The sequence below is a fragment of the Ctenopharyngodon idella genome, chromosome 9 (genome assembly GCF_019924925.1).
Source record: "Ctenopharyngodon idella isolate HZGC_01 chromosome 9, HZGC01, whole genome shotgun sequence".
Taxonomy (NCBI): Eukaryota; Metazoa; Chordata; class Actinopteri; order Cypriniformes; family Xenocyprididae; genus Ctenopharyngodon; species Ctenopharyngodon idella.
The window spans coordinates 8,927,179-8,940,929 of record NC_067228.1 but is presented as its reverse complement, the minus strand read 5'-3'; the positions used below and the strand labels follow the sequence as shown (position 1 = coordinate 8,940,929).

At 35.7% G+C, this 13,751-nt stretch overlaps 1 protein-coding gene across 2 annotated transcripts in view; it reads right to left on the bottom strand.

Annotated features, from left to right (window-relative positions):
• The window catches only part of abca12 (ATP-binding cassette, sub-family A (ABC1), member 12), an 82,414-nt gene that overhangs the window by 6,074 nt on the left and 62,589 nt on the right, over positions 1 to 13,751 (bottom strand). For both annotated transcript variants that reach the window (XM_051906537.1, XM_051906538.1), the window contains 8 exons: positions 12,674 to 12,728; positions 9,623 to 9,800; positions 9,293 to 9,408; positions 8,258 to 8,417; positions 7,181 to 7,434; positions 6,889 to 7,093; positions 5,595 to 5,704; positions 5,308 to 5,458 (listed from right to left, as the gene is read on the bottom strand). In XM_051906537.1, coding sequence (XP_051762497.1) covers positions 5,308 to 5,458; positions 5,595 to 5,704; positions 6,889 to 7,093; positions 7,181 to 7,434; positions 8,258 to 8,417; positions 9,293 to 9,408; positions 9,623 to 9,800; positions 12,674 to 12,728 — 1,229 coding nt within the window. The remainder of the gene's footprint in view (positions 1 to 5,307; positions 5,459 to 5,594; positions 5,705 to 6,888; positions 7,094 to 7,180; positions 7,435 to 8,257; positions 8,418 to 9,292; positions 9,409 to 9,622; positions 9,801 to 12,673; positions 12,729 to 13,751) is intronic.

Here is a 13,751-nt window from a genome sequence, read left to right as displayed (position 1 = left end):
GATTAAATACTGAGATTCTCACAGTGTGTATAAATAAGATAGCAAATTAACAACTCATTTTTCACATTTTATGATGCAAATATGAGTGCCTCTTGTCTGAAATATAGGTGTTGTGGTTGGTTGCCAGAGTGTGGCTACAGTATGAGGTTGCTAAGGTGTTTTGGGTGGTAGTTAGGAAGTTGCTACAGTATGTGGTTGTTTACTTGGGTTTGTTCAAATCCCTAACACTATAACAGTAATAGTGATGTTTGCCAAAATAAAATCATGATGGTTTAATGTTTGAAAATAAAGAAAATAAGACAGCCTTAAAGAGATAGTTCACCCAAAAATGAAAATTCTGTTATCATTTACTCACCCTCAAGTTGTTCCAAACCTGTATGAATTTCTTTCTTCTGCTGAACACAAAAGAAGATATTTCGAAGAATATGGGTAACCAAACACTTGATGGGCCCCACTGACTTCCATAGTATGGAAAATACTATGGAAGTCAATGAGGCCCACCAACTGTTTGGTTACAAACATTCTTCAAAATGTCTTCTTTTGTGTTTAGCAGAAGAATTAAATTCATACAGGTTTGGAACAACAGTGAGTAAATGATGACGAATTTTCCTTTTTGGGTGAACCTTTAAATATGAGTAAGGTAATTTTACAATTAAAAAAATATTGTTATCATTGTTATTTATTATTTTTTACTATATTTTTATGAATAATTTTTATGAATAATATTACGAATCACCATTTAAATCACAATTGCGATTTTTATCAGAAAAAAAAAATATCAAAATTTGATGTTTTTCCAAAATTGTGCAGCTCTATTTAAAGCATGTTCCACACTAGCAGTTCAGTCATAATTTCCCTGCAATTCAGTTTTGATGAACAATTGTCCCCAAAAAGGCTTAACAAGTTGTTCTAACACGTTAATTGTGTAGTCTTGACATCATAATGAGTCACTTTGAATAATGTTTTGATTAAATGCCTGTTGACATTTGACCCCACACAGAGCATGTCACGGTTTCTGCATTCATTTAACTAATTGGATTCATACATCAAAGGATCCAAGTAGACATTCTATGAATTTAAATAGCTTCTCATAAACCTGCAAGAAACCATAAAGGACTCTCCGTCTAACAGGGGTTATATGCACCTACAGATCATCCTTTTGGGCCGGCATTGTACTTTGCGCTTCCCTCAGGACATCAAAATTTACCAGCCGTTTCCTCTGAATCCTCTAATCCAAGTTAATGGGCCAAACCGCAAAAGCCATTTCAAAGTCTCAGCAGCTTCTACACAAAGGCTTTCGGTAGCCAAAAGATGACTGATTGTATTCACAGATTGTTAAGTCAATTCCTTCTCTGCCCTTTTTATAGAAGGGTAACATCATCATTACAGGGTGCCAGTTTTACTTCATTTTATACAAAGTTGCACTTCATATCAACTTTACTCAAAGATTTAAAGGGTTAGTTCTCCAAGTAAGAATGTTCTGTTACGATTTACTCACCCTTTTGACTCTTTAATTCATGGGAATATATAAAAAAGTTAACTTCTGTAGCATGGGTTAAGCAGCTCTTGTTCTTACAATGAAAGTGGATGGTGACCAGGGACTGTCAAGCTCCAAAAAGATAAAAATAGTCTACATGACTTGTGTGGCATTGTGTTCTTTATGTTCTGAAGCCAATCCATAGCTTTATGTGAGAAACAGAACAGATTATTCCCTGAAAATCTTGCCCTTGTTTACCATCCACATTCATTGTATAGAAAAAAGAACATTCTTCAAAGCATTTACCTTGGCAGATTATGTAGTTTTAAAACAACATGAGGTTGAGTAAACAATGAATTTTTATTTTTAAATTTGTTGAATTTTATCACATTACTGTAATCAAATACTGTAGGTGGCAAGCTTCATATAAAAGCATCTTCCATTCGACTTTTAACACAATTCTATCTAAATTTTCGTGGATGATTCATCTTGCAGAAAGTTCTAAGACAGTTTCGTTTTCACATCATTACATGCATTATTTGAGATCCTTTCTCCGCAGGCTAACCAACAGCTAAAGTGTCAGTAGAGACAACCCTGAATTACATTAGAGAAAGGAAAAAGCTTGACAGTGAGGTACGTGTGTGTTAGAGCCATGTGCTCATAACGTCATAAATGCGTGTCACAGTCTCTGATCATAATGGAGTTGATTTATTCAGTTCAAGTTTAAGCCTTATAGATCAAAATATTGTGCGGGATGCAATAAAGAGAAAATAGACATAAAGCAGTGCGATTTATCCTCTAAACAGTTCTCCTGTGTACCTTCAGCAATTTAGCTGTTGAGAACAGCACGGCTGGTCCTGCATTACAAAATAATGTACAAAATTAGAGTCGGATGGTTCTGACTCCAAAATCTGATTTAAAAGCTCATTTATTCCATACATTTAACTATATTTATTTAACAGCAGTGTCTTTTTTTCATATTGACATTGCTGCTGCTGTATAAAAGCAATAAAAGGCATGATTCGGTGTTAACCACAGCTATTAATAACCCATTGATTAATAGGAACACTATTCCAACTTAAACTTAAAGGAATAGTTCACTTCTGAATGAAAATTTCTTGACAATACTCACCCCCATGTCATCCAAGATGTTCATGTCTTTCTTTCTTCAGTCGAAAAGAAATTAAGGTTTTTGAGGAAAACATTAGAGGATTTTTCTCCATATAGTGGACTTCACTGGGGTACAACAGGTGGAAGGTCCAAACTGCAGTTTAATGCAGCATCAAAGGGCTCTACACAATCTTAGACGAGGAATAAGGGTCTTACATAGCAGAACGGTCAGTCATTTTCTAAAAAAAAATAAATAAAAATGTATATACTTTTTAACCACAAATGCTCGTCTTGCACTGCTCTGGGATCCACCACACATTAAGTAAACACGTTACAAAGGTCAGGCGTGACGTATGCGGAAGTACAGATTTAGTGTCTACAAAGCGAACATGCAAAGACTAAATTAAACGCCCTTTACAAAAAAAAAAAAAAAGATAAAACAATGATATTGGACAATTTTGAAGTTGAAGTTGGAGGAGAAAATGAGATGGAGATGTGACCTTTCTGGTGGATCGGGATCACAGAGCAAGATGAGCATTTGTGGTTAAAAAGAATATCTTTTTTTTTTTTTTTTAAGAAAATGACCGATCGTTTCGCTAGATAAGACCCTTATTCCTTGTCTAAGATCGTGTAGAGCCCTTTGAAGCTGCACTGAAACTGCAATTTGGACCTTCAACCCGTTGAACCCCAAAGAAGTCCACTATATGGAGAAAAATCCTGGAATGTTTTCCTCAAAAAAAAAAACAAAAAAAAAAAAATGTTTTGACCGAAGACAGACATAAACATCTTGGATGACATGGGGGTGAGTAAATTATCAGGAAATTAATTCTGAAGTGAACTAATCCTTCAAACTTATTTTCATAATAACTTTCTAATATGACATAACAACCTTTTATGCAAGCTATATTTCCTCAGACCAGTGTTTCAATCTTTAGGAAAACTGATAAAGGAGTTCACATCTGCAGCTAAAGGCAAGTTTTACAGAAGTGCTTTTTACCAATAATCCTGGGAGAATGCAAGATTAATTAGCTTCCTCATTAATCAATGTGGAGAAGAGCCAACCATTTCCTGTCAAATGCAATACTCGGACAATACCAAACTGAGGTCTATTCACATCCTACTGAGAAGTCCAGCAGGGATTTCCAGGTGGGTCGATGATGTTTAGTGCTGGTCGAGCGGGTAGACTCGCTTTGCAAAGTTGGTTAAAACTGGTGACACTGGTCTCAATCACAACAGCAGCATCTCAATCACACAATATGCTGGTGCTTTCAGAACGGCTGTTAAAACTCCATTTCCTGACATGTTTTTACATGTGTGAAAAGACGTTATCTATGGAAGCTTGTTTCCACCATTAAATAAAATATAAAAAAGGTAATTGCGACTTTTTATCTCAGAATTCTGACTTTTTTCTCAGAATTGTGAGGTATAAACTCACAATTGCGAGTTATAAAGTCAGAATTGCGTGATATAAAGTCAGAATTGCGAGTTATAAAGTCAAAATTGCGTGATATAAAGTCAGAATTGTTAGATAAAAAGTCGCAATTACCTTTTTTTTATTTAGTGGCGGAAACAAGCTTCCGTAGTTATCAGACTAGAGTCACACTTGACGAAAAATAGATGCAAAATCTTTCTTAGAGTGTTAAATGATTTCAGTGGGTGTTGTGGCATGATATAAAAAGACAGCTGTCTAATACACCTCGTCTCTTCTCTTATTTCCACCCAGCGAACTCTATCAGCGGCATACATTTAGCTGCATATAAGCAGGGATGTCAAAAGTACCAGCATTTCAGAATCAAGTCGATGCCAAAAAAAAAAAAAAAAAAAAGTTGTGATACCACCAGCCTCTTTTTATTATTGGCAATACAAAAACTACTGACTCAGTACTGAATCAGACGACTGCCTTTAACTTGCGCATGTGTGAATTTAAATTGAATTTGCTTATATATATACACAGTTTATAGCTGTTTAAAGTTGGGGTCAGTAAGATTTTTAAATTATTTTAAAGAAGTCTCCATATGCTCACCATGGCTGCATTTATTTGATCAAAAATACAGTAAAACAATAATATTAATAATAATATATATATATATATATATATATATATATATATATATATATATATATATATATATATATATATATATATATATATATATATATATATATATACATATATATATATATATTTTAAAATGTAATTTATTGCTGTAATGTCAAAGCGGAATTTTCAGCATCATTACTCCAGTATTCAGTGTCACATGATCCTTCAGGAATCATTGTAATATGCTGATTTGTTGCTCAAGAAACATTTCTTACTATTATCAATGTTGAAAAGTTGTGCTTCTTAATATTTTTGCGGAAACTGACATTTTTTCATGATTCTTTGATGAATAGAAAGTTCAAAAGAACAGAGTTTATTTGAAATAGAAATCTTTTGTAACATTATAAATGCACTGGTCACTTTTGATCAATTTGATGTTCCTTTGCTGAAAAAAAGGTATTATTTAAATCTTACTGACCCCAAACTTTTGAACTCTTGATACTGGTATTGAGAATCTTGAAATTTCACTGGTACTGAATACTGGAATTTTGGCAAATAAAGTGACAACCATACACAGAGGTATCATTACAACTGAAAACAAGCACTGTTTGTAGGTCACTTTGATAATAAACTGGCCTTTGCCAGAACAAAATAGATGTTGATATAGCTATGACCTTACCTGGTCAGTCTCCCTCTTGGAGATGCCCCTGATGCGGGAGTAAAAATAGAGATGTTCTTCTCCAGTCAGGAGGTCATCCAGTGCGTCCACCTGGGGGCAGTAACCAATGTTTATGCCCTCTCTCCTGCAGTCTATGATGTCAACCATCCTCCTGAGGACACAGGCCAGGGAGATTTATGAACATGCAATGAAACCCAACACAAATGTCTAGTAAAATGCATCAGAAAAAGACAGTGAGAGACAGTAAAGGTACCAGATGTAGCTTTTAAAAGGGGAAAGAAAAGTACCCGTCAATGTCACGGATCTTAGCTGAGCCATCGGTAGGGCTAATGTCTCCTGTCAGCATCTTGAAGGTAGTGGTCTTCCCTGCACCATTGACTCCCAGCAATCCAAAGCACTAAGGAAGATATTGAACTTCCATTTATTTACATTGAATGTTTTGCTGTCATTGACCAGCTGAATCATAAATCTTCTATGAATAACATTCAAACCATAGAAAATAATGCAAAGTGCCTTAACAAGAATTTCTGGGTATGTATAGCTGCTTTTCCCTCGTGACCACATCTACATGCATATTTTCTGATTTAGCTCCATATTCTGGTTAAATCTTTATTGATTTGGTCATTTTATTTAAAGGGTTAGTTCACCCAAAAATGAAAATTATGCAATTTATTACTCACCCTCATGTTGTTTCACACCCTGTAAGACCTTCGTTCATCTTCAGAACACAAATTAAGATATTTTTGATAAAATCCGATGGCTCAGTGAGGCCTGCATTGCCAGCAAGATAACTAACACTTTCAGATGGCCAGAAAGCTACTAAAAACATATTTAAAACAGTTCATGTGACTACAGTGGTTCAACCTTAATATTATAAAGCGACAAGAATACTTTTTGTGCACCAAAAAAACAAAATAACGACTTTTCAACAATCACTGATTCGAAACAAAAGATCCATAAATCTTCGAAGCAGTGTTTTGAAATTGGCCGTCACTAGATATTGTTGAAAAGTCATTATTTTGTTTTTTTTTGGCACACAAAAAGTATTCTCGTTGCTTCATAACATTAAGGTTAAACCACTGTAGTCACATGAACTGTTTTAAATACGTCTTTAGTAGCTTTCTGGGCACTAAAAGTGTTAATTGTTTTGCTGGCAGTAGAGGCCTCACTGAGCCATCGGATTTCACCAAAAATATCTTAATTTGTGATCCGAAGATGAAGGTCTTACGGGTGTGGATCGACATGAGGGTGAGTAACAAATGACAAAATTTTCATTTTTGGGTGAACTAACCCTTTAATGTTTGCACGAAAATCTCCCTGAAACTTTTTTTTTTTTAGTTTAAAGCATAACAACAATCCGAAACATGCATTTTGATCTTTGATCTGAATTTACGCAATTTACTTTCAAAGTACACATTCTTAGCCACCAGGTATTATAAATCTTCATATTAGAATGAAACACCCACTTTTCACAATCCAATGAACTCACAATGCACAAAATCAATGATCAATTCTTGTTGACAATCAGAAATACATCTCATTAGCTCTCATAAGAAATGTTACTATGCAAATGGCACAGACCTCGCCAGCTGGGATGCCAACAGACAGACTCTTCACCGCCTGTACCCTCTTGCTCAGGTTCTGGTACACCTTAGTCAGCTGATTAACCTGCAGAATATCTACACTCGCATCCCCACGGTCCACACGCAAGCGTTCAGCCACCACATCTTCATCTTCATTGGGGCTATAGCTCTGAATAATGTTCCTCTTCCAGCAGAATAAATGTCTGTGAAGAAAACACAAATGCACAAAAATGAGACAGCTGTAGTGTAAAAGATTTTACTAATCAGTAGTGCCAGAGCCTCAGGTATACCTGACTTTGCGAAGGAGTGTCTTGTTAAGTAGCAGGCGGAGCGTGAAGCAGATGAAACCCTGCAGGAACATGGAGATGTACATCCATCCCAGAACATCCATGCTGAAGGGGTTCTTGTAGGCGTCCACCCCGAAAGCGCTCAAGATTTGCACCTGCATGTCAACCCTTGTCAACTCCATCAACCCATTGCCAAAGCTGAACTGAGGGAAGACTAGGAATATGTTGCTCATTGTACGGTACACATCCTGGATGCTCTGAAATAGACAGTGAGAGCAAGTTAGAGAAGGAAGGACAATGTGCAAAGCTACTCAGGGCACTATTTTGTTGATAATTTTATTTGCTTGGTGGAAATTTATTTGAATATTCTATATTCTCTGTTCTATTCCACACACTACAGTTTCAGAAATTTGGGGTCAGTAAGATTTCTTAAAAGGGATTAATTATTTTAATCAGCAAGGATGGATTTAACTGATCAAAAAGTGACAGTAAAGACAATTATAATGTTACAAAAGATTTCTGTGTTTCAAACAAATGCTGTTTTTTAAACTTTCTATTTATCAAAGAATCGTGAAAAAAATTTATCACGGTTTCCAAAAAATATATATTAAGCAGCACAACTGTTTTCAACATTGATAATAATAAGAAATGTTTCTTGAGCACCAAATCAACATATTAAAATGATTTCTGAAGGATCATGTGACACTAAAGACTGGAGTAATGACTGCTGAAAACTCAGCTTTGCCATCACAGAAATAAATTACATTTTAAAATACATTCAAATAGTTTATTTCACAGTATTTTTGATCAAATAAATTCAGCCTTGGTGAGCATAAGATAAAAATAAAAATAAAAATATGGAAAAAATGTTATCGACCCCAAATTTTGAATCGTAGTATATGTCCCTACTTAATAAAGAATAAAAAAAAATTGGATTATAGTAATGAGAATAAATGTGCTTAATTATCATGAAAAAATTCTAAATGGTCTTAAAACTGGTTTCAATTTCTTTTGCAAAGTATAATTTCAAATTTTTTCTTTTCATTTGGGGGTGAAATGTCCCTCTGACTCTTCTCTCACCTGGTCATTCTGGTTAAGCTGACCCAGGAAGTAGATAATGGATGTGGAGATGATGGTGTTGATACTGATGAAGAGATTGATGCAAACATAACCAATGAATGCCATCTCTGTATCCTTGAATATCGCAGACATAAGGTACATCCAAGGGAAGGTGGAGAAGCTGAAAAGAAAGTGACATCAATGTGATAAGTGGCAAGCTTAAAAATGTCTGAATAGAAGAATTACAACATGAAGGAAGACAAAAGATAGTAAGACTTCAGCTTTGAGTTTAGCAAAGAGAAAGAGAGAGAATATATTCCACAGTTGAGCTAAGAGGCCAGAAGATAAATGAGTTCATCTATTTCCTCTTCGTGAAGCATTCTCTCTCCTCTTCAGCACCACAGAATGATCTGTTTTTTTATTCATTACTCTTGGTGATTGGGGTGGCGGGGTCAAGGAAGAGGATGTGTTTAAACTGAGGGGGTACCGTGTGTGTGTATGTGTGCGTTCGTCGGCCTGTGTGCGTGTATTGTTAGTGGTGGAAAGTCCACAGCGCTCAGCTAAACAAAAGCAATTAAGCAGGTTGAAGGGAAAGTGGTCGGATCGCTGTGATGTGTGGTTATTTATGGGCCGAAAGCCGGTGAGCTCACAGGCGGATGAATGCGGGCCAAGACTGCTGACTTCACACAATGAAGGGCCTCCCAAGCAGCCTGGAGCTCTGAAGCCTAAAGACTGACTGCGAGTGGCCTCACTGCTCTCCACAATGCAATTAACTGGGTGACGGAGTGTGTGAAATCGCTTCTTCGGAGCCCAGGCCTTGCAGGAAAGCTTCAAGCAGCTCTCCTCTTTCTAGCAGAGAGCCTGTGTTTACCTGAAAGATGGTGCATTAACTAAAACTTCCCCTTTGCCAATGCTGCGACGTGTAGCATTTGCTGAATAATACATTCATGAAGCTCTAGTGCCTTGAGGACCTGTCAGCACTGAGACGTTCTAATGAGACGTCTGTCTTGTGACAGGAAAATCTCTGGTGGTAAAGGGACTCTAATGTATGCTGACCCAAATAGCACCAGCAGAAGCGTGACCGCGCCAAGGTTCTGCCTCTCCATGAAGGCTGGGAGCTGGAACGCTGCTATCATCACCACTGAGAGGACCACGGGAACCATGTAAAGAGCCTGCAATGCAGCAGAAAAGACCTCGTAAATTCGGAGATATATATTTTTTATTAATATTACATTAATTATATAATCTGAGTAAACAAAAATGGCACAAATGGTTATTGTGACTGCATGCAGTTCATCTAGTCTTGGCATAGCTTTGATTTTTGGATATTTTACATCAATGCAACAGATCTAAAAGGCTGAAATCTATCAACTAATACTGAAGTACCATATCATAGAAGAAGTTGATGATCCAGTAAAAAGGTTCGCTGATGCCAGAGATCTGTTGGAGTCTCTTGGAGCCCGTGTGATGTTCCTGAACCTCATAGATGACAAAGCTGGCAGTCATGATGGAGTAGCCAGTGAGGACACAAAGCGCAACCAGGATGCTGACCAAACCGCCCACCCTTGAGGATACAAAAAGAAAGATCTCAATATGAAGACATACGAGTCCATTTATACGAAATAAAAAAAATATATTATAAATTATATATTGGTGCATTTTATAAATATTTACATTTTATATTATATATTTTATATTTATATAAAAAAATATTTATATTTTATTTTTATATTTTATGCTATATTTTATATATACATATTTACATATTTTATATATATATATATATATATATATATATATATATATATATATATATATTTTATATATATATATATATATATATATATAGAGAGAGAGAGAGAGAGAGAGATAGATAGATATAGCTCTTATTTTTGATCAAATAAGAGCAAAAAAATCTGACCCCAAGCATTATATATATATATATATATATATATATATATATATATATATATATATATATATATATATATATATATATATATATATATATAGGCCTTTGTTAAAAGAAGTCTTTTTTGCTCTTATTTGATCAAAAATTGTGAAAACAGTAATATTATGAAACATTACTACGGCTAAAAAGAACTCTTCTCTCTCTCTCTCTCTCTCTATACATATATATATACATATATATATACATATATATATATACATATACATATATATATACATATATATATATATATATATACTATATATATATGTATATGTGTGTGTGTATATATATATATAGAGAGAGAGAGAGAGAGCGAGAGAGAAGACTGTGACTGTGTATATATATATATATATATATATATATATATATATATATATATATATATACACACAGTAAATGGGTCTGTAGCTGTACATTTAACACACCTGCAAAAAAAAAAAAGCAGGTATTCTGCGGCAGTTGCCAAGTGCAGTGAGAGACAGATTTTAAATGCCTGTCCTGCTGTCTTACCCTTACAGACACTTCATATTTCCTACAGTGTCACATATGAGCTTAACACTGTTCTTCAGTCAAGCCTGATGCATTTACAATGGCACCAGACACAGTGAAGAGAAAACATGAAAGCCATGAGAATTAGGATCTCTCTATCTGTGAGAATTGTGTAAGACAGAGTCAGAACGATCAAGAGTTCAGTCTCAGCAGGACACTTCTTTTTCTAGCAGTCACCAGCTGAGCTTTTGCCTTTAATGCGGCTCTTTTGCGTCCCTTCCCCGCTCCCAAGAACTCCAAAAAAATATAGCAAGAATGGAGGACAAATAAGAATGAACTGATCTCAGGGAAAGACAGAAGACCCATACCACAGAGAGTTGAGCCTGAATGCAGAAGCGAGGATCATTTTATATTCAGATATAAAATAATCACTAAAGTCAATGGACAAGAAACTACTTAGAATGTACTTGTCTACAGCTTCAGACTTTCCTAGACAATTTTGGAACTTTGTATTGCATCTTTTCTTACTGCCTCCTGACTCGGTCATATTGAATCACTTTTTATTACTTTTATAATTCAGCTATAATTCCTGAATAAGTCATTTCGATTACATTTGGTTTCACTCACAGAAAACTTTTTCAGGCAGTTGTTGATAAACCTCATGATAAAATGGTGCCAAACTGTGGTTAAGAAAGTTAAGATCCAGTTGGTCCTAATTAAGGTGACAACAACTTCGAAAAACAAATTCAAAAAAATGGCTGCCATCAGCCAATCAGATTTCATTAGGTATGAGACAAGGTTAGCAATCACTCATTAAAATATGTTACTGAAACATAATCTTCACAGTTTTGTGATGTAATTTTGTATGCCAACCTAGAAGTTAGCATTACCCTGGTTCCCTTAACAAAAAGCCAATAGGTTGGAAAGTTTGAGTTAGAATGGTAAGAGCGTGAGTGTTAATACAAGGCTTTAAAAACTGACTATAGTGAGTAAATGAGTTTTCCTGTGTTTAATGTCCCCGACAGCCATTGTGGTCCCATTTAGCCAGTAAAAGCTTAAAAAAAAAAAAAAAAAAAAATCACAAGTGGGGTATTACAGATGTATGTCATAGAACAAAATATCTTGTGTTAACCACAGACCTCATTTCAGTCATATAACCAAAACCTCATTCAAAAAACCCACTGACTGCAGAATGATGGAACGATAAGTTCAAAAATGCTAAATCATTTCTGGGCTTTAGGACTCATTCCTGCAGCACTCTATTTGTACTTGAAAAAGCTGCCTGAGGCTGTTACCAATATGGCCGCCAAGTGCTTTGACTTGCCTTAAAGGGACTTTGCTTTTGATGTAAGTATCTGGAAAACGAAAGCATTATTTTCTGCTCTGTTCTGCTACTCACTGAACCTTTTTTTTTTTTTTTCTTCATTTTTGAGTAGCCAACCTATTCTTCTTCATTTTACTTGCCTTCTCTGCATGTTTTTCCTCTCAGCCTAAGCCTAAGTAGCAGGCGTCAAGCCAGTCTCATCCCAGCTGTGAGACTGAAACAATTGCGCTCATTTTACAGAGCGTGTCTTTCAAATTTAGGCACGGTTGAAATTGCCCACAGTGTTCAAAATACAAGCATGTTTGGGTGGCAACGTTGAATCAATTAACCTCCGAACCACCTTCAGAGTAAACACACTTTATATTGGGTTAGTAATCAATAAGCCAAGCTCAGGAAAAAAAAAAAAATCAAAGAGGAGTAAATACAGGAGTCAAATTACATTAGTTCAAGTGCTCCACTAGAATGAAAATGTCAGAGCAATGTTTGCATATCTTATCTAAAGCCCATCATTTGGCTGATTGCTTTCTTTTCCCCACCACTGGGTCTGTGATTTGGTACCAGCCCAACTAATACGCTCAGTCTGTATTTGGTCCCACAGAGTACCTTATCAGCTTTAGCTGCCAGACAGAAGGATGTGTGTGTGTGTGTGTGTGTGTGTGTGTGCTCTTACATGACATCCTCTTCTTGCACTTGGCCAGGGTAAGGGTGGCTGGATATGGAGATAGCTGTAAAGAGAGATTTTAACACATGAGAAAATACACACTTGCCTGGCCAACACGTGATCAGCAATCTGCTCCTCCTATGAACCTTTGCTGAATTTATGCTCTGTTTTGCCCTGAATGAGTTCACCGGTTACATTTGAATGAATGCGTCCCCCCTTTCCATTATTGACTGCTAGGATTGCATTAATCTTGCCTGGAGGCGGACAGTGAATCTCAGCCACTGGGCCAGTCTGGCAGTGTTGAAATAAGACCAGCTCTATTCCTTCATTTCAGTTCTCAGCACCTCTAATTAGCATTCAGACCACTCTTCCTTTGGGTGGGAGATAGAATAGACATACTGCCCCCTGTCTAAGGGTAGTGGTATTACATTTTTTTCAATCTCAGAGGGCAAGAATGATATTTCAGCATATTGCAAAAAGGCATATTTCAGATAAATCCAGTAATTATCAACATATGAAAACAAAAAGAACTTGGTTGGGTTCTTTGCAGTCAGTCAGAAGGTCTTCTTATGTCTAAGTGGGAGGTTCTTGCTCAGAGTAAGCTGCTAAGTGGATTAGACCTTATGCCGCAAGTCAAAAATACACAAAACTAAGCACACAATAATAAAAATTCAGGATTCATAACACATTTTATCTGCTATACAACTTAAATTATTAGATATACACTACTGTTTAAAAGTTTGGGATGGGATGGGTTTGAAAAAAGTATCTTATGCTCATCAAGGCTGGATTTATTTGATCAAAAATATAGTATAAACATTAATATTGTGTAATATTATTACAAATTAAAAAATTCAGCAAAGCTGAATTTTCAGCAGCCATTACTCCAGCTTTTAGTGTCACACGATCCTTCAGAAATCATTCTAATATGCTGATTTGGTGCTCAAAAGCATTAATTTTTAGGAAAACTGTGATACAATTTGTTTTTCAGGATTTAAAATATACAAATAACATTATAAATGTCTTTACTGACCCTTTTTTAGCAATTAAATGCATCCTTGCTGAATACAAAATTAATTTCTTTCCA